The sequence below is a fragment of the Crocuta crocuta genome, unplaced genomic scaffold (assembly GCF_008692635.1).
Source record: "Crocuta crocuta isolate KB4526 unplaced genomic scaffold, BGI_CrCroc_1.0 scaffold122, whole genome shotgun sequence".
NCBI lineage: Eukaryota > Metazoa > Chordata > Mammalia > Carnivora > Hyaenidae > Crocuta > Crocuta crocuta.
In genome coordinates this window covers 1,198,448-1,220,191 of record NW_027528839.1, presented here as the reverse complement: position 1 = coordinate 1,220,191, position 21,744 = coordinate 1,198,448, and the positions used below count along the sequence as shown (strand labels likewise).

The following is a 21,744-nucleotide window of genomic DNA, read 5'->3' as shown; positions in this document are numbered from 1 at the left end:
CCAGTGCTCATCCCCACAGGTGCCCTTCTCCATGCCCATCATCCCCCTTCCCCTCCCCCCTACCTTTATCAGCCCTCAGTTTGTTCTCAGCATTCAAGAGTCTATTCTTATTTTATTTTTAACATTTTTTATTTGAGTATAGTTGACACACAATGTTGTATTAGTGTCAGGTGTACAACACTGTGATTTAACCTTGCTATGGTATGCTGTCAATTCTCTATATTGTTACTGTGTATGTTTCACTTTTATAGTTAAGATCTCATTACAGATGCTCAATGAATGGGTAACTAGTGACTTAATGAAACACAAACATATCAGAGCATGTAATAGGTAGAAATTTACTCAGCCAGAGAAAGAGGAATAGCAGAAAATAATGTACACAAATAGAGAAAGAGAAAGAAGCAAGATGTTGTTCTGACATACTGCACACAAATATTCAAGAATTTCAAACACTGAAAATCTCAATTTCCTTCTTATTTATTTCACACTATATCAAGTGTTAGGAATTCCAGTTGTGCTTCTGATTTAATCTTCATATGTTTTAATGTCTCTGGTTTTAAGTAAAGAAGGCTTTTAGGCTCAAGCAGTACATGTCGTTCTTGAACATTTCACTCTAGAGAAAACATGGTCGGAATATGGACCAGACTATGGATGAACTCCTGACACGAATACTTTGGAAGGGCTGGGACGAACTCTTGACATGAATACTTCAGGTAGGATTCTACATTGTCAGGGAAATTGGAAGAGATTACACTGAAAAAATTTTCCCACTTGGGTAAATGAAAGCCATTGGCAATCTAAATTTAATGATTAAGTCTGTAGTTTTATTTAGAAATTAAGTTGATGCTGAAAACGCAAGTCTATGACATAAAGTTGTAATTCAAATATCTCCTAGGTTCCACCCAGTAAATACAGTTGAGGCTTTTAGTCAACCTCTATCCGTCTTTCCAATTGTTGGATGGAATAGTAAAAGTTAAGCATGTAAACTTGAATTTTCCTTGTTTTTCACATTCTGTTCAATGATTCTTTCCACCTCACCCATACTTTTCTTGTAGAATTGGATTCATTCTTTGAGGCTCAAACAAAACATATCCTTCTATCTTGATCCTTCATGAAAGTTAGGGCTTTGTCTGTTCTGTACCCACGTTTTTCTTAAAGTATTCAACACATTGAATTTGAAGGTGTATTTATCTACCCCAGAGAATTATAAGCCTCTCAGGACTAGGTTTTATTTAGTACTATACCTATGGTAGGTGCTAAATAATTTGAGTGAATGAAAAGTACAAAGTAGTAAAATTTAAGAAATAATAAAAAATAATAAACAGCCAGTACTGGAATGAATAACTTCTCTTTTTCCAGGTACTAGGTTAGACACTGACAAAAGGCAAATGAACAGAACAGGCATCTTGGATCTCACAGTTCAGCAGAGGAAACAGAGAAGTGAAGGTGTGCAATACTGTTGGTGGGAGGAAGACGGAGATGGGTAAGGTACCATAGAAACCAGGGGACTCGTCTTCAACTCAGATTGGAGAATAAGAGACAGATGTGAAAATTAATTCATTAAAGACAGGTAGGCAGCCAGGAGGAGAAGAGGTAGAGGTGGAGGGCATTCAAGACAGAGGAAACAGAAGCACTGAGTCCTCTGTTTTAATGAGAAAATAGTCATGTTTCTCCTTACACAGAGATTCCCAGTGGTGAGAACACGCACAGAAATTTGCTTCTGCCAAGTGAACCATAGCTCCAACACTTCTGCTGTTTGTATCAGAGAGGAAAAGAGAAAGATGAGGGGAGCACAAGAGTATCACTGAGGAGAGTAAACTCATGTTCAGCTAGAAGGTAGAGAGTAGCATATTTCTGCCTGACCAGAAAAAAGAGAATGCAACTGGATCACAAATGAACTTGAGCTATACTTACATGTATAAAGAAAATTAGTTTTTTTTTCTCTTCTCTTATACATTTGATCTTCCTTACAACCCTCCCACATATTTTGGGAGGGGAGGACAGGGACTTTCAGTGCCCTATTTCTTGCATCACAGGCTTTTCCAGTTTGAATAATGCGTTTTGAATCACTTAGTCTCTTTTGGGTAAATGTTTTCCAGATTTCCTCTCCACATCTTTTTTTTTTTTTTTAATGTTTTTTTTTATTTATTTCTAGGAGAGAGAGAGAGAGACAGCGTGAGCAGGGGAGGGTCAGAGAGAGAGGGAGTCACAGACTGAAACAGGCTCCAGGCTCCGAGCTGGCAGTCAGCACAGAGCCCGACGCGGGGCTCGAACCCACGAACCGCGAGATCATGACCTAAGCGAAAGTCGGAAGCTTAACCGACTAAGCCACCCAGGCGCACCATCCTCTCCGCATCTTTACTCCTGCATCCCTTTCTTGCTTTTTTCCAAGCATAGCCTCAGGGCAACAGGGAGGACAAGCGATTGGAATGCATGTGGCATTCTTCAGATAGAACCTTACTGCTCTCCTCTGAGATCTGTGATAAGACAGCCACTCAGATATGCTCCCTGAACTGGTGACCTTTCAGGTGCAGCTGGTTTCACTTGATCTTTTGGAGGACATGTAAGCATCTGTGACTAGAATCTACAGTCTATAGCATTTATATGATATTTTAAATATGGCAACCAATTCATTCAGATACTGGGTCTTAACCAGTCTGCTGCTCCTATCAGCACCTCAACATTTGGCTATATGTTTGAGTACTATACACAGGCTTTGGGAAACAAGCAAACACACTTCAGGATCACCTTTTTGAGCACTATCCCTCAGGATTCCCAGGTATGTGGCATCTGGATATTTCCACTGACTCCCTTCTCCTTGCAGTTCATTCTGGGTAGAGGAAATGAAGAAAGATCTCTCCCTAGTCAGCTGACTCTTTTCTCTCTCATCATCCATTAGGACAAAATGGGCAACTTATCTACTTCTCCATTCCTGGCATAGATTTCCCTTATATCATTTCCTCTTTCTTGTTAATAGAAGAAGGAGAATCATTCTCATATTCTAGGAGAAACTATAGTCTGAAAAGAAACTCTAAAATCTGTGTTGGTCAGGGCTGGCTCAATAAAAGATAAGAGAACATTGGTTTAACGTCCCCACATATTATTCTAATTACAAGTATCCTGGAATGGCAGGGTGAGATAGTTTCTGAAATTGTGAAATTTGTTCTCTCACAAAAAAACAGAAAATAGCAGCAAAACAACTAAAATCAACCATTCTAGAACTCTGGAAATTAACAAAAGCCGCAGAACAAACTGAAAATTGTCTACTCAAGAGAAGCTATTAAATCTCTGTAAGTAACAGTATCTGTATCATTTTAACATGGGCTATTCCCATCCCCCTTCCCTCTCTCTCCAATAGAGAGGACCGACAATTTCTGAAACTTGACTAAAAGCCCCATCCATATAGTACAATCAATATTTTGTCTGATTTAGTGGTGACCTGAAAAACTTCCATTCCCAGGATGTTGGGGCTATTGATTTGACTCAGAGCCTAGCTCAACAACAGTAAAAAAAACCCCTTATATCCAGGATATTAACTAACATTGCCAATAATCTGCTGGCACCATAGCTTTTGGTCCAACATTGTGATTTCAACTGAAGAAAAAAAATAGCATGACCAAAAATTTAAAATAAAGTCCCAGAGAGCTAGACAACTAAAACTAGGGAACTTCAAAAAGCCCTGATACATTTCTGGGATCTAGAAGACAGTGTGTGCACGAGTCTTGATCTGGAAAGAAAATAAGGCTCTTGTCACTCCAGTCCATGTTTGGCTGACACGGAGGTCCTGCATAAGCAGGAAATGAAAGCTAAGACTGTTTTATAAATTGCCTGAGGTTTGAAGTCATGTCTTCACACATGGATCTCATCAGCAAAGGGGAAAGACATATTGGCAAAGCATTTAAGGAAATATGAAAGACCGTTGGCTACCACTAAATAATATGGCTGAAGGCTGACCCTAAGGAATCTTGAAAACAAAAACAAGAACTTAAAAAAAAAAATCCCAAACCTAGGAGAGAACTCAGTGGCCACATATTACAGAAGAGCAGCAAAAATAACAGACTTTGGTGGGGACAAGGATCTGATACTAGAGCTGTTGCAATATATATTATCTAAATTATCCAGTTTCAACAAAAATTATGAAACATGTATAGAAAAATGAAAATAAGACACATACACTGGGCAAAAGGAGAGCCAAGGGAAAATGTCCCTAAGGGGAAACCAATCATGGACTTAGTAGATGACTTTAAGTCAGCTATTATAAATATATTAAGATAACAAAAGAATTAAAGGAAAATATGACAATAATGATTTACCAATTCAAGAGGATCAATAAAAAGAAAGATTAAAAAAACTCAGTAGACATTCTAGAGTTGCAAAGTACAATCATTGAAATTGTAAAGTTCCCTAGAGGTGCTAAAAAGAATGTGAGCTTGCAGAAGAAAGAATTGGTGAGTTTAAGATGGGCCAATTGAGACTATCCAGTCCTAGGAATAGAAAGAAAAAAGAATGAAAAAAACCCCCACAATGAATAGCACCTCAAGACCTTTGGACACAATCAAACATACAAGCATATGCAAAATGAGTGTCTCAGAAGGAAAAATACTTGAAAAAATAATAAGCCCAAACTTCCAATATTTGATAAAAAACATTAATCTACACATCCCAAAACCTCAATAAATTGTAAGATAAATTCAAAGATATTTACACCAAGGCTTACTTCATAAGCAAACATTAGAAAGACAAAGACAGAATGTTGTAAGCCACAAGAGAAGTAACTCATCACATAGGAAGGATCCTCATCAGAAACTACAGAAGCCGGAAAGAAGTGGGATGACATAATCAAAGTATTAGGAAAGAGACTGTCAACCAAGAATGTTATATCCAGTAAAACTGTCCTTCACAAATAAAGGAGAAATTAAGATATTTTCAGATAAACAAATCCTGAGATAACTTGTCACTAGCAGAATTATCTAAGAAGAAATACTAAAGGAAACCTTACAGGCTAAAAAGAAAAGACACTGAATGGTGACCCAAACCCACATGAATAAATAAAGAGCACTGGAAAATGTAAGTACATAGATAAATATGAGACAGTATAAACATATTTTTATTTCTAACTCTTTTACACTCTTTTATCTGATTTAAAAGACAGCTACATAAGGCAATAAGTTTAAGACATTGTGCTTGAATATATATACATAATCTGCATGAAGGTAATAACACAAAAAAGGGGGAAGGAGCAGAGGCATATTGAAGCAAAGTTAGTATTAACTTGACTAGATTATTTTAAATTAAAATGCTAATTGACTCTCTAAGGCAGCCATTATTAACTTTAAAAAATAACAGAAACAATAAGACACAAGGAATCAAATTGGTACAGTAGAAAATATGTATTTAACACAAAAGAATGCAGTAACAGAAAAGCAGAAGAACATAAAAACATAAGCCATATATATAAAACAAACAGCAAAATGACAGATGTAAATCCTAACTTATCAGCAATTACAATAAAGATAAGTGAATTAAACATTCCACTCAAAAGGCATAGGTTGGCAGAATATAAGAAAACATTATATGATCTATTTATATTTTGTCTACAAGAAACATGTTTTAGACTTAAAGACACAAATAGGTTGAAAGTAAAAGAATGGAATACAATATACAAAACAAAGAGTGACCAAAAGAGAGCTGGAATGGCTATACAATATCAGACAAATACAATTTTAAGACAAAATTGATACTAAAAAAAGAACATATTATAATGATAATGAATCCATCAGGAAGACATGTAATTGTAAACATATATTCACCCAAAAATAGAGTCCTTAAATACATAAACAAAAGCTAACAGAACTAAAGGGAAAACTAGAATATTAAATAGCATTGGAGGACTCAATCTCAAAAGTTCAACAAAGAAATAGAAGACCTTAATAAAACTAAGCAGCTAGATCTGATATCTGTAAAATGTTGCACTCAAGAATAGAATATACATTTTTCTTAAGTGTACAAAAAATTGCCAGGATAAATTGTATGCTAAACGATAAAAAAGGCATCAGTAAATTTCAACGACTTGGAACCACACAAATTATTTTCTTTGACATCATTGGAATTAGAAATCAACAATGAGAAGAAAATTTGGGAAATTCACAAATATGTAGAAATTAGACATATTTTTTGAAATAACCAATGGATCAAAGAAGAAACAGCAAGATAGTTTAGAAAACATATTGACAAGTGTTCAAATAAAAAAAACAAGTATAGTAAAATTTACAGAATGCAGCTAAAGTAGTTTCTAAAGGGAAAATGATAGCTGTAAATAAATGCTTATATTAAAAAAGAAGAATGATCTCAAATGAATAATTGAATCCTTTACCTTAAAAAATTCAGAAAAAAAAGTGAAAACCAAACCTAAACAAACATAATGAAGGAAATAAAAGATTAGAGTGGAAATAGATGAAGTAGAGAACAATAATAAAAAAACAAAAGCTGAAAGTTTGGGGTTTTTTTTGGAAAAGTTCAATAAAATTGCCATCTTTAGCTATGCTACCAAGAAAAAAAGAGAGAAGACTCAAATTATTAGACTAATATAAGGAATGAAAGAAGGACATCACTATCAAACTTATAGACTATTATAAGGGAACATGAAAAACTGTATTACAAGTTTTATAACTTGGTGAAATGGACAAGTTCCTAGGACACAAACTGCCAAAATGGACTACAGCAGAAATAAGAAATATGGATAGATCTGTAAGTAAATAGATTGAATTAGCAATTTAAAAATTTTTCTTAAATAAAGATCTAAGTCCAGATGGCTTTATTGGTGAATTCTACCAACTATTTACAAAAGAATTAACCAATCTTTCACCGAGTAGACTATTTGAAGTGGCAGCAGCAGCAGCAGCAGCAGCAGCAGCAGCAGCAGCAGCAGCAGGGGAGGAGAGAAACACTTTCCATTCATCCTATAAGGTCAGCATTATCCTGATTTGAAAATCAGACAAGGATATCACACAGAAAATGACAGATCACTATCCCTAATGGATGTAAATGTAAAACTCTTCAACAAAATACTAGTGAAATGGAGCTAGAAACACATGAGAAGGATTATGTACCATGACTAAGAGAAATTTAACCCAGAAATGCAAAGTTAAATTAACATGTGAAAACCAGTAAATGTAATATGTCATATTAATAAACGGCAAAAAATACAATCATCCCTATTAATACAAAAAGCATTAAATGAAATCCAAAACTCTTTTATGATAAAAAACACGCAATACAATAAGAATAGAAGGAAACTTCCTCAGAACCTTACAAAAGAAGCTACAAAAATCCCACTTCTAATTTCAAATTTAATGGTAAAAGACTAAATGTTTTCTCCCTAAAATCAAGAAAAAGACTCTTATATCAACTCTATTCAATTCTAGACTTTCTGCTAAAGATTCTAGCCAGCACGGTTAGACAAAAAAAATAAAAAAAATTCAAAAAAATTCAAAAAATTAAAGGAATGATATTAGAAAAGAAGAAGTAAAATAATTTCTACTCATAGATAAAATGATCTTGAATACAGAAAATCCCAAGCTGTACACACACACACACACACACACACAGACACACAGACACACACACACACACACACACACACCTATTAGAACTAATGAATGAATTCAAAAGGTTATAGAATATAAGATCAATATACACAAATCAATTGTACATCTACATATCGGCAATTAATAATATAAAACTGAAATAAAGGAAACAATTCCATTTATACTAGCATCAAGAAGATAAAATACTTAGGAATAAATGTAACAAAAGAAGTACACGACCTATACATGAAAAACTACAAAACATAGTTGAAAAGAAATAAAGATTTAAGTAAATGGAAAGACATCCTCTCTTCATGCTTTGGACTAGTTATTCTAATAATGGCAATATTCTCCATATTGGTCTGAAGATTCATTGCAATCTCTATCAACATCCCAAATTCCCTTTTGCAGAAATTGACAAGCTGATCCTAACACTTTATGGAAACGCAAGGGATTCAGAATTTCCAAAAAACCCTGGGAAAAAAAGAACAAAGTTGGAAAACTCATAATTCCCTATTTCACAACTTACTACCAAGTTATAGTAATCAAGACAGTGTGGCTGGCATAAGGATAGAAATATAGATAGCGGAATATAATGGAGAATCTAGACATTAGCTTTTATATTTATGGTCAATTGGGTTTCAAAAAACGTTGCCAAGATAATTCATTGGGAAAGAACAGTCTTTTAAACAATTGGCACTGGGACATCTGAATATTCATTTGGATTAGTATGAAGTCAGATCCCCTACCTCACAAGGTATATGAAAATGAACTCAAAATAGATGACAAATATGAGCTAAAACTATAAAGCTTGTAGAAGAAAACTTACGACTAAATACTTGTGACTTTGGGTTAGGCAACAGTTTCTTAGTTATGACACCAGAAACACAAATAGCAAAAGAGAAAAGACAATAAATGAGATTTCATTAAAATTAAAAATGTTTGTACTTCAAAGGACAATATTGAGAAAATAAAGACAACCCACAGACTTAGAGAAAATATTTGTGAATCATATATCTGATACAGGGTTTATATCCAGAGTATATATATATTTTTAAAAGCCTTTAAAGTCTTTTAACAAAACGGCAAACCAATTAAAAACAGAGCAATGGATTTGGATAGACATTTCTTCAATATAAATATACAAATAGTCAACAAGCACATGAAAACATGCTTGACCACTAGTCATAGGGAAATGTCAATCAAAACTATAACCACTTCATACCCACCAAGATAGTAAAATAAAAAAGACAATAACAAGTGTTGACAAAGATATGGAGAAATTAGAGTCCCTCATACATTGCTTAAAAGAACATAAAATTGTGCACCCACTTTGTAAAAACAATTTGGCAATTCCTCATGTTGTTAAGCATAGAGTTACCATATAACCCAGCAATTTTATTCCTAGGTCTGTACCCAAAATAATTGAAAGCATATGTCTTCACATAAATGTGTTTATGAATGTTTATAAAGAGCCAAAAAATGGAAACAACTCTAATGTCCATCAACTGATGAATGGATAAACAAATGTGGTATATCCATGTAATATTCGGCCACAAAAAGGAAAAAGTAATGAAAGATGTTATAAAATGAATAAACCTCGAATACTAAGTGAAAGAAGCCAATTATGAAAGGCCACATATATATAATGAATATATATATAATGCCACCTATATAAAATGTTCTTAACAGGCAAATCTACAGTAACATAAAGTATATTTGTGATTTGCCAGGGGCTAGGTAGGGGGAGACTAATTGCTGGGCTTGAAGTTGTTTGGTGGGATGACAATGTTATAAAATGATATTTTGGAGATGGCTGCATAATTCTGTGAATATACTAAAAACTACTGATCTTCATAATTTAAATGAATGTATTTTATGGTGTGTGAACTATATATCAATAAAGTTATTAAAAAGAAGAGAGAGAGCACCACAAAAAATGTGACAGGTAAGTTAAGAGAGGCATGAAATACCAGATTCATCATCTCAGAGAGCATGGCTCTGAGCTTTTGGAAAGACTAACACAGTAGTTCCCTTGCTAATGTCCATTTAGAGTCCAGATTTAGCCAGATTTCTATATTTCTAAGCACTAATTTAAACGATTAAGCTCAATCATACAGACTATGGATGATATTTTACACATGTCAAAGTACTTTTGTATAGGTAAAAAATGACCTATATTTGGCCAGAAAGACAATTATCATTAATGGTCCAAGAAAATTTTAATTTCTTCTCTATCAAAATATTTTATAAGAATTATAACAATAGGCAAAAATAATTGATTGGAGGAAGTCTTACAACAATATTTTCCTAAATATGTGTCAAGTAACATTAGCTTTGCTAATGTGTTTTGGGGGAAAAAAAAAGAGAGTTTCACAGTCAAAAATGTTTAGAATGTTATGCACAACATTTCTTTCTTGGAAATTGACAATGGACATGAGGCTATTAAAAGCTCTGAACAGAAACAAACAATATGGAATTAAAAAAAAAACCCAAAAACAAAATAGTAGAACAGATCAATGAAACTAAGAGCTGATTTTTTGAAAAAAATAAACAAAATTGATAACCCCCTAGTCAAACTTCTCAAAAAGAAAAGCGAGACATCCCAAATAGATAACATGAATGAAAATGGATTTGTCCCAACCAATCCCTCAGAAATACAAGCAATTATCAGATAATACTATGAAAAATTATATGCCAAAAAACTGGACAACCTGGAAGAAATAGACAAACTCCCAGACACCCACACACTACCAAAACTCCAAGGGGAAGAAATAGAAAATTTGAACAGACCATAACTAGTGAAGAAATTGAATTAGTTATTAAAAATCTCCCAACAGATAAGAGTCCTGGGCCAGATGGCTTTCTGGGGAAATCTACCAGACACTTAAAGCAGAGTTAATACCTTTCCTTCTCAAACTTTTCCAAAAAATAGAAATGAAAGGAAAGCTTCTAGGCTCATTCTGTGAAACCAGCATTACCTTGATTCCCAAACCAGACAGAAACCCCACAAAAAAGGAGAATTACAGGCAGAACGGATAAGAACCATATGAACCTGTCAATAGATGCAGAAAAAGCATTTGACAAAATATGGCATTCTTTCTTAATAAAAACCCTCAAGAAGGCCAGGATAGAAGGAATATACCTAAACATCATAAAAGTCATATATGAAAAGCCCACAGTTAATATCATCCTCAATGGGGAAAAACTGAGAGCTTTCCTCCTGAGAACAGGAACATGTCAGGGATATCCACTCTCATCGTGCTGTTTAACATACCGTTTGAAGTCTTTGCATCAGCAATCAGAAAACAAAATGAAATAAATTTGCATCAAAATTGGCAAAAAGGAAGTCAAACTTTCACTTTTCACAGACAACATGATACTCTACATGGACAACCTGGAAGACCACCAAAAGGCTGCTAGAACTGATACATGAATTCAGCAAAGTCGAAAGATATCAGTTGCGTTTCTATACACCAATAACTGAGCAACAGAAAGAGAAATCAAAAAATTGATCCATTTACAATAGCACCAAGAACCATAAAATATCTAGGAATAAACCTAACCAAAGATATAAAAGATCTGCATGCTGAAAACTATAGAAAACATATGCAGGAAATTGAAGAAGACACAAAGAAATGGAAAAACATTCCATGATCATGGATTGGAAGAATAAATATTGTTAAAATGTCAATAGCATCCAAAGCAATCTACACATTCAAGGCAATCCCAATCAAAATTGCACGGGCATTCTTCTCAAAGCTAGAACAAACAGTCCTAAAATTTGTATGGAACCACAAAGGACCTCGAATAGCCCAAAGTAAAATTAAAGAAAACCAGAGCAGGAGGCATCACAATCCCAGACTTTAGCTACAAAGCTGTAATCATCAAGACAGTATGGTATTGGTACAAAAACAGACACATAGACCAATGGGATAGAATAGAGAACCTAGAATTGGACCCACAAATGTATGGCCAACTAATCTTTGACAAAGCAGGAAAGAGTATCCAATGGAAAAAAGATAATCTCTTTAGCAAATGGTGCTGGGAGAACTGGCCAGCAACATGCAGAAGAATGAAACTAGACAACTTTCTTACACCATACACAAAAATAAACTCAAAATGGATGAAAGACCTAAATGTGAGACAGGAAACCATCAAAATTCTAGAAGAGAAAGCAGACAACAACCTTTCTGACCTCAGCCACAGCAATTTCTTGCTCAACGCATCTCCAAAGGCAAGGAAATTAAAAACAAAAATGAACTATTGGGACCTCAAGATAAAAAGCTTCTTTACTGCAAAGGAAACAATAAAAAAAACTAATAGGCAACCAATGGAATGGGAAACGATATCTGCAAACAACACACTGGATAAAGGGCTAGTATCCAAAATTTATAAAGTACTTTCCAAACTCCACATACAACAACTCCGAACAACAAATAATCCAGTGAAGAAAAGGGCAGAAGACATGAATAAACACTTTTCCAAAGAAGACATCCAGATGGCCAACAGATGAAAAGATGCTCAATGTCATTCATCATCAGGGAAATACAAATCAAAGCTACACCTCACATTGGTCAGAGTGGCTAAAACGAACAAGTCAGACTATAGATGCTGGCGAGGATGTGGAGAAAAAGGAGCCCTCTTGCACTGTTGGTGGGAATGCAAACTGGTGCAGCCATTCTGGAAAACAGTGTAGAGGTTCCTCAAAAAATTGAAAATAGAAGTACTGGATGACCCAGAAATAGCACTGCTAGCAATTTACCCAAGGGATACAGGAGTGCTGATGCATAGGGACACATGTACCCTAATGTTTATAGCAGATCTTTCAACAATAACCAAATTATGGGAAGAGCCTAAATGTCCATCAATTGATGAATGGATACAGAAGATGTGGTTTACATACACAATGGAACACTACATGGCAATAAGAAAGAATGAAATCCTGCCATTTGCAGCAACATGGATGGAACTGGAGGGTATTATGCTAAGTGAAATAAGTCAGTTGGAGAAAGACAGATATCATATGTTTTCACTTATATGTGGATCTTGAGAAACTTAACAGAAGACCATGGGGGAAGGGAAGGGGAAATAAAAAGTTACAAACAGAGAGTGAGGGAGGCAAACAATAAGAGACTCTTAAATACAGAGATCAAATTGATGGGGGATGGGAGAGAGGGCAAAGTGGGAGATGGGAATTGAGGGCATTTGGGATGAGCACTGGGTGTTGTATGGAAGCCAATTTGGCAATAAATCATATAAACAAATAAATAAATTATGGTAATAAAAAGTACAGCATAGAAAATATAGTCAATGATATTTTAATAGCATTGTATGTGACAGATGGTATAAACACTTATAGTGAGTGTAGCATAAGATATAGAGAAGGTAAATCATCATGCTTTATACCTGACACTAAATAACATGTGTTTCAACTATATGCAAAGAAAAAATTTGAAAAGTAGTTGAAGATAAAAATAAAAAGAAGAATAAACATGAAAAATAAAAAAATGTATTCATGTGAAAGTAAGCTACTAGGAACTTAGATACAGTAAGGTAGGCTGGATAAAATTAAAGCCTGAACAAATTTTAAAATAAACAAATTCTCCTCAAAGACAATATCAAATATCATGACTTTTCCACTAATTCCTATTAAAATCTCCTGTTTACACCCACACACTTTTCTCTAATAAAGTCCAATTTCATATGAATGGAAACATACAATATGCAGCCTTTTTTGTCTGGTTTATGATGTTTCAAGTTTCATCCATATTTTAGCATGTATTAGAATTTTATGTCTTTTTAAGATTGAATAATACTCCATTACATATATATATACCACATTTTGTTTATCCTTTCATCTGTTGATGAACATTGGGTTGTTTATACTTTCTGGTTGTTGTGAATAATGCTGCCTTGAAAACTGGTATACAAGTATCTGTTTGAATATCTGCTTTCGTCTCTTTTGGGTATATATCAAGGAACAGAATTTCTGGATCACATGGTTAGTTCTATGTTTAACTTTTTTGAGAAACTGCCAAACTCTTTCCTCTGGGAAACAGCTGCACCATTTTAGGTCTCCACCAGCAATGCACAAGCATTTCAACTTCTCCACGTCCTCACCCATGCTTTTTATTTTTTTCCTTTTCTTTTTGATAATAACCATCCTAATAGTAATGAAGTGGTATTTCATTGTTGTTTGATTTACATTTCCCTAAGGCTATTGATGTTGAACATCTTTTCATGTGTTTTGTTGGTTATTTGTGTATCTTCTTTGGCAAAATGTCTGGTCCTGTCTTTTGCCCATGTTTGGATTAGGTTATTTGATTATTCGTTGTTAGGTAGTAGGAATTCTTTATATATTCTGGAGATTAATTCCTTATTAAATACATGCTTTGCAAATATTTTCTTCTATTCCATGAGTTACCTGTTCACTCTGTTAATAGCATCCTTTGATATACAACAGTTTATAATTTTGATGAAGTCTGATTTTTTTTACTTTTTTCTTTCTTGACTGGGCCTTCGGTGTCATATGCAAGAAATCATTGCCAAATCCAATGTCATGAAGATGTTCTCCTCATGCTTCTTCTAAGAGTTTTATATCTTAGGCTTAAATATTTGATCCATTTGAGTTAATTTTTATATACAACATAAAGTATATAAGGTATAAGGTAAGTATCCAACTTCATTGCTTTGGATGTGGATATCTAGTTTTCCCAGCACTATTCATTAAAAAAGTCTGTCCTTTTTCCATTGAATGGTCTTGGTATGCTTGTTAAAAATCAAAAGACTATAAAAAAAAAATCAAAAGACTATATATGCAAGCATTTATTTTTGGATTCTCTATTCTGTTCCATTTTTCTATATTTGTCCTTATGCCAATATCACATAATTTTGATGATGAAAGTTTTGTGGTAAGTTTTGAGATCAGGAAATGTGAGTTCTTCTACTTTGTTCTTCATTTTCAAGATTGTTTTAGCTATTCTGAGTCCCTTGAGATTCCCTTTGGATTTTAAGACAGGTTATTCTATTTCTGTGAAAAAACACAATTGAAATTTTGATAGGGATTGGATTGGTCACTTTGGGTAGTATTGTCATCTTAACAAAATTATGTCCTCCAATCCATAAACATGGGCTATCTTTCCATTTGTTTATGTGTTTTTTGAATTCTCTGAAACAGTTTTTAGTTTTCAGTGCACAAATCTTTTGTCTCATTGGTTAAATTTACTTATAAATATTTTATTCATTTTGATGCTGTTGTGAATGGAACTGTTTTCTTAATTTCCTTTTTTGGGTTGGTTACTGTTAATATATAGAAATATAACTAATTTTTATGTATTGTTAATGTATAGAAATACAACTAATGTTTATGTGTTGGTTTTATACCCTGGAACTTTCCTGAATTAATTTATTAGCATTAATAAATGTGTGTGTGTGTGTGATCTTTAGAGTTTTCTACATATAAAAACATTTCATCTGTGGACAGACATAATTTTACTTTTTCTTTCCAATATGGATGCCTTTTATTTCCTATTCCTTGCCTAATTGCCTCACTGCCTTTTTAAAATCCTAAATCAATCATGAAAGCAGTTGTAGGCTGTAACCTCATAAGCAACTGTCCTCTGATAAGACAGACTCCTGGACTGAAGGTGATGTACAAAATCACCTGCCCCAAACCATGCAACATGGGCATCCTCTTCTATTCAAGTTAACTTCAATAGATTTCATGGTGGTAGCAGTGTTTAGATGCCCTTCTGGATTTAAGTATTCCTCCATATATCCAGCATCAAAACAACTGATTTAGGAAAAGTTCTATCACTACTCTTTCCAAGAAAGATGGGGACTTTTCCTGACCTAAAACATTTCAAATTTCAAGTCTCAAATTTCCACAGTTAGTTGAAATGTAATATTGTTACACTAAGAAAAGAAAGGGCAACTTTTTCTGTATTTAATCACGAACAGACTACTCATTCTAGGCATTGGCTTTCTGGATATGGATCATTTTCTAAAGTATTTTAGAAAATACTAAAAAACTTTAGTATTTTTAGTATTAAAAAGATTCTCCTTAAAAAGAAAAGATTCTGTGGTCAATAAATCTGACCAACTATCTATGTGTAGGGCTGGAAGCTGCTGCTTTTTCTTAATTTCTCTTATTCCCACCCTGTTCCTCCAAAGATAAGCACGTATTATTCTGACTATACAGATTTCAGAACAGTTACCTGAAGCTAAGTTAAACATCATTATTCATTCATTAATTTATTCCACAAAATGAACCAAACTTCATGCTCTTTAGGGAAGAAGAGGGAGATTTATCAAAAGGAAACAGAAGTCTTTTTCTCTAGAAGTGCTCACACTTCAGTAGGAGACATATGCACATAAACAATCCCGATTCAGCATGACAAATGGTATACTAATGCTGTGAACAACTGACATACTGGCTGGAATGACTGGTTCTTCCAGATAGTTTCTGGGAAGGCATCACAAGTTGTGCATTTATTTATTTATTTATTGAAAAGTTCTGTCTAATTTTAATTAAAAAAATTTTTAAACATTTATCTTTTGAGAGACAGTAGCGAGAGAGGGCAGAGGGAGAGAGAGGGAGTCACAGATTCCAAAGGAGGCTCTGGGCTCTGAGCTGTCAGTACAGAGCCTGACATGGTCCTCAAACCCATGAACTGTGAGATTATGACCTGAGCTGAAGTCTGACACTTAACCCATTGCTCCACCCAGGCACCCCCACAAGTTGTGCATTTAAGCTGAGTCTGGGGGCACCTGGGTGGGTCACTGAGTTAAGCATCTGACTTTGGCTCAAGTCATGTCTTGCAGTTCATTTGTAAGTTTGAGCCCTGCATAGGGCTCTGTGCTGATAGCTCAGAGCCTGGAGCCTGCTTCGCATCCTGGGTCTCCCTTTCTCTCTGCCCCTTCCCTATTGTACTCTGTCTCTCTCCCTCTCAAAAAATAAACATTAAAAAAATTAAAACAGGGGCGCCTGGGTGGCTTAGTCAGTTAAGCGTCTGACTTTTGCTTAGGTCATGATCTCGAGGTTGGTGGGTTCGAGCTCCGCTTCGGGCTCTGTGCTGACTGCCAGCTCAGAGCCTGGAGCCTGGAGTTTCAGTCTGTGACTCCCTCTCTCTCTGACCCTCCCCTGCTCACGCTGTCTCTCTCTCTCTCTCCTAGAAATAAATAAAAATATTTAAAAAATTTTAAAACAAAACTGAGTTTGGAAGGGACGCCTGGGTGTCTCAGTTGGTTGAGTGTTCAACTCTTGGTTTCCGCCCTGGTCATGATCTCACGATTTCGTGGGTTCCAGCCGTGGGCTCTCTGTTGACAGCACGGAGCCTGCTTGGGATTCTCTCTTTCCCTTTTTCTCTGCCCCTCTCCCACTCATGCTGTTTCTGTCTGTGGCAAAAATAAAAATAAATAAACTTTTAAACTGAGTCTGGAAAAACACTAGTGAGCTCATCATGGACAAATAAGGGGACCCCTAGAATACCATAGAGAATATAGCAGTCTTTTTTTATTTAAAATTTTTTTAATGTTTGTTTATTTTAGAGAGAGAGAGACAGAGTGTGAGTCGGGGAGGAGCAGAGACAGAGGGAGAGCCAGAATCTGAAGCAGGCTCCAGGCTCTGAGCTGTCAGCACAGAGCCCGATTCAGTGCTGGAACTCACAAAAACTCACAAACTGTGAGATCATGACCTAAGCTGAAGTCGGAGCTGACAGAGCCACCCACGCACCCCAGCAATCTTAAAAATGAAGTGGTAGAGAGAGGCTCCTTTGCCTGAGTTTACAGTTCCTCAGACTCCAAGGAAGGAAGTACCAAGGAAGCAGCAGGGAGAGCAAACTTCCGACAGACTCAATTTCACACCCACAAGCCTCTTTGGTATTCCTTCAAGTTTCTTTTTTAGCCTCTGTGTGCGTTTACATTTCTCTCAGTGACCTGATAAGATAAAGCCACACCTGAAGAGTGAGGCAACTCCTTTTCATTCATGAAAAAAATGGTAACAATAATAATGATGATAATAAGCAATCAAAAGGTCACAGGGTCAAGAAAGAACCATATTCATCAGGTCAAGTCATCACCTCATTTGAGTTGACTCAGAACTTGCTTCTGATTTTGGGATTATGAGTTAAAAAAACATACAAACCTATAGCATTGCCAAAAACAAAACAAAACTAAACAAAAACACTCCCTTCCACCCACCCCCTAAATAGCCTTAACTGACGAACTATCACAGAGTAGTTAAGTAATTCCACAGGGTTTGGATTGCAGTAGTCCCAGCAGCCAGATGAGGGTTCTTTGAGAAAAGGCTCTTCAGGAAACTATTACACTGTGGAGTGCTCTGAGAAACACAAAACTGGGAAGTATTACTCAGCAACTTTTTCAGGCAGAGTCCCTGGTAGACCACAGACTTCAAAAAGATAAGGCCCTCATATTTTCTGTTGTATCTCCAGCACTCCGCATATCACAGGGCGATGATAAATTGTGTTGTGGGGAACTGATTGACCCAGAGAATGCTCCTTCACCAAGAGAGCATCAAACTGGAAGTGAAATTGTGGATCTGAATAAAACCATTCTTTCATAAATAGAAAATTTTCAGCTCTTGCCTCTTCCGCATGCCTTTCAGAGAATCTGTGCCTTGGAAAGAAAAGATGGGAGTATGTAGTGTTGTCCTTCCTTGATCTGTCTTCTCGTTCCATAGGATTTTTGTTCCTTCTCAGACTGAGGTATACCAGGGTCTCTCCCCACATACTCTCCTGACTCTAGAGGAACTAAAATCTCTTTCTTCTCCCAGCTTTTAGTCACTGTTCTAAAGAAGGGTTAATAAAAAGGGGGCAGTTTTCTTTTTAAGTCATGACCATTCCCTATTCTTTCTTAGAAACAGGCTTTTGCCCTGATTATGTTGTAAGAAATACAGTATCTGGGGCGCCTGGGTGGCTTAGTCGGTTAAGCGTCCGACTTTCGCTTAGGTCATGATCTCGCCGTTCGTGGGTTTGAGCCCCACGTTGGGCTCTGTGCTGACTGCCAGCTCAGAGCCTGGAGCCTGTTTCGGAGTCTGTGTCTCCCTCTCTCTCTGACCCTCCCCTGCTCATGCTCTCTCTCTCTCTCTCCTAGAAAAAAAAAAAAAGAAATACAGTATCTAAAAAATTTTGTACAAAGGAAATCCAGGGCCAAATTATACCCAAAGATGCTGTCATAAGCACAGAGTCACACAGCACAGCTGGTGTGGCCCTATCATGAGGAATCTTGTTTTCTCACCTTCTCGGACTTTCCTCCAGGGTCTATGAGCAGCCTCTTTCCACAACCCTTCTACTCTTACATAAATCTTCCACTTTTGCTTCCCTCAGTGTAGGAAGCCCCATTCTAAAATGGCTTCTTGCTTAGGCACAGCCCTGCTCTAGAGTCATATGCTTGCCCGGTCCATCTGTTAGTCATATTTCTTTTCAGAGATTTTCAGTTACGTCAGTATGTAGGTATTTTAAGACCCCATATTTTCATTTTAATGCATAAACTTCAGTTCTGCTTCTGGATTCCCCTCTATACATTTCTTGGGGAGTTGGTTATTTTTTCAAAGGGCCAGAGCCCTGTAACATCATTAATTGATTTATATATGCAAATTCTGAGAAATGAATCTGAAGGCAAAACTTTCCCAAATAGTGATTGATGATTCTTTTGAGAGGGATTAGTAAGATTAATAGAGCATAATTTAAGAGTTGATGGTAAACCAGCCCTAGACAATGGGGCTTCTAGATTGGCCTAGTGGCCTTAATGTTGGCTCTCGTCTGCTGAGTGGAAGCTATCCCATTGGTTTGAAATTCAAAATTCATTTTGGATGGAAAGTTCTGGCAGAAGGTTTAGTGCTCTGGTAGGAAATGAAGGTAGGAAATGGGCAGAGCAATATTCTATATTTGTTTTTGCGTGTGGTCTGATTCCTGGTCTATAAATGAGCATCATCCCAGGAAAGAATACCTGCAGCAACATCTTTAGAACTAATGTGAACAGTCCAAAGGGGCTTATGTGGCTAGCAAACTCTACTGCAAGAGTGAAAGGGCCTTCACTCAGACTTGCAAAGTTTTTCTTGAGAAACAAGAACAGGAAACAGTAAAGTGGTGTCAAGTCTTTGTTCCAATGGAAGAAGCAATTTGTCTACTCCAGGTAGATTCTTGTATTATTTACTTCCTATTTGCAAGTGTTAAATATCAGAGAAGTTGAGAACAATGTTTAACACTTTGAGCAGAACATTAAAATTTTTTCTAAGTGTTTATTTATTTTTGAGAGAGAGAGACACACACAGCACAAGCAAGGAAGGGCAGAGAGGGACACACAGAATTTGAAGCAGGCTCCAGCTCTGAGTTGTCAGCACAGAGCCTGATGTGGGGGTTCAAACCCATTAACTGTGAGATTATGACCTGGGCTGAAGTTGGACGCTCAGCCAACTGAGCCACCCAGGTGTCCATGAGTAGAACATTTTATGTCTAAGTATATATATCCATACATACTTTTTTAGAGCTTTAGGCCCATTGATAGATATTCCTCTATGTCTTATAGTCTCTCTCCAACCTAGGATAGTGGCTATAACATTCATATCCTTTGAACATCTTTGCAAGAAACCTCTTTTTACCTTCCTAATTGGGAATCTGACACTCTGCCACAGTCTTACAAATTTGTTTATCTTGAGAGGTATTGCATACTTTACCATAATTATAGAAAAGAGATAAATTTGGATGAAGATTTATGTAAGTAAATTTAAAACACATACCTACCTGAAGGAACACTATATTTTTTCAAATACATACATATATTTATATTTATAATGCCTATATTTTATAAACACATAAATACAAAATTTTTATATGTATACCTTTGAAAGATACACACAGAGACCTATTTTGGACATATTATAGTGAGTGCTTGTGGGGATACTGGGGATGGGAATGGGGACCATAAATTATTATTTTTTATTNCTATTAGTTTTCTGGGTTGTTTCCTTGGCTGTGCAGAAGCTTTTAATCTTGATGATGGGACCATAAATTTTAAAAAGAGGGAGAGAAAGAGGGCTTCTCAGGGACTAGTGATGATATATCTGAGTCCCAAAACAAAACAAAAGATGGGGAAGGGTTTTCTCATGTGAGAAGAGGTTGGAAAAGACATATTAAGCAAAGGGAATGATATACAACTTCTTCACTAAGTAATTAACTCGGTACATATCCACAGAGCATCCACTATGTGCTCAACACTATACTGGGCATTAAGGGCATAACCCTAAATTTGCCATGCACTGTGCAAAGTGTATGATGTATACAATACAGACGTCACAATAACCCTTTCAGAGGGGAGTAAGTGCTATTCTTGTCCCCATATTAGATAATGATAAAGTCAAGGTGCACAGAGGTCAAATAACTGGCCCAGGGCCACACAAACAGTAAGTGGCAGAGCCAGGGTTTGAATACCAGTGGTACGACTCTGGAGTCCACAAGACTACAGACTGCATCACTCCCTTTCCTTGCTTATAAATATATAATAGTAATATGTGAGGAAAAGTCCTATGCGATTCAAATGCTGCATGATCTCTAGCTGTCTCCAGAAACTTTTAGGAAGTCTGGTATACTTTCTCCAATTAAAAAGTCTTTGAAATACTGGACCACTTTTGGCAGGAAACACAATTAGGGCTGAGGGGAAATGAGGGCAAGTTTTGCTCTTTTTTTGAAGTTGGAATTCAGAGCAAGTAAAATGGAGACTTGCTGAGTGGAGCAAAGAAAGACCTGCTTTTGCTGAGTTTAGGTGAAAATGAGAGAAGGAGGTGGGGGCAGGGGAGTTGGCAATTCCATAGCTTTGACATTACTCTCATTATTTTACTTCTAAATCAGCCTCGCTGGTACTTTCTCTATCCAGTGAAAGCCATCCCCATNCCTGAAAATGTCTTTAAAACTAAGAAGAAGTGGGCAAATCTATACTATCTCAGTTAGTCATTACTGCAGCAAACTTTTCTACTCTAAGCCTAATTCTAGATATGGGTGTCTTTTCTCTCTGCCCATATCCATTTTGGCATGAGATACTAAATGGATCCTTTTGCTCCCTGCAATCCCCTGGCCCCATGCCTCTGTCCCAGGACTATTTAGAACATATATTTGCAGCAAAGTTTTACTAAAGGTTTGGG

At 36.1% G+C, this 21,744-nt stretch overlaps 1 protein-coding gene across 2 annotated transcripts in view; it reads left to right on the top strand.

The window, feature by feature from the left end:
• Positions 1–670: 670 nt before the first annotated feature.
• Positions 671–21,744, top strand: part of TNFSF18 (TNF superfamily member 18) — a 56,537-nt gene continuing 35,463 nt past the window's right edge. The window contains exons 1-2 of one of the 2 annotated variants that reach the window (XM_077755993.1): positions 671–713; positions 1,360–1,446. In XM_077755993.1, the coding sequence (XP_077612119.1) occupies positions 701–713; positions 1,360–1,446 (100 nt within the window). In that variant the 5' untranslated portion in view covers positions 671–700. Of the gene's footprint in view, positions 714–1,359; positions 1,484–21,744 lie in introns of those variants that run through there. The other variant, XM_077755994.1, reaches the window with a different exon arrangement.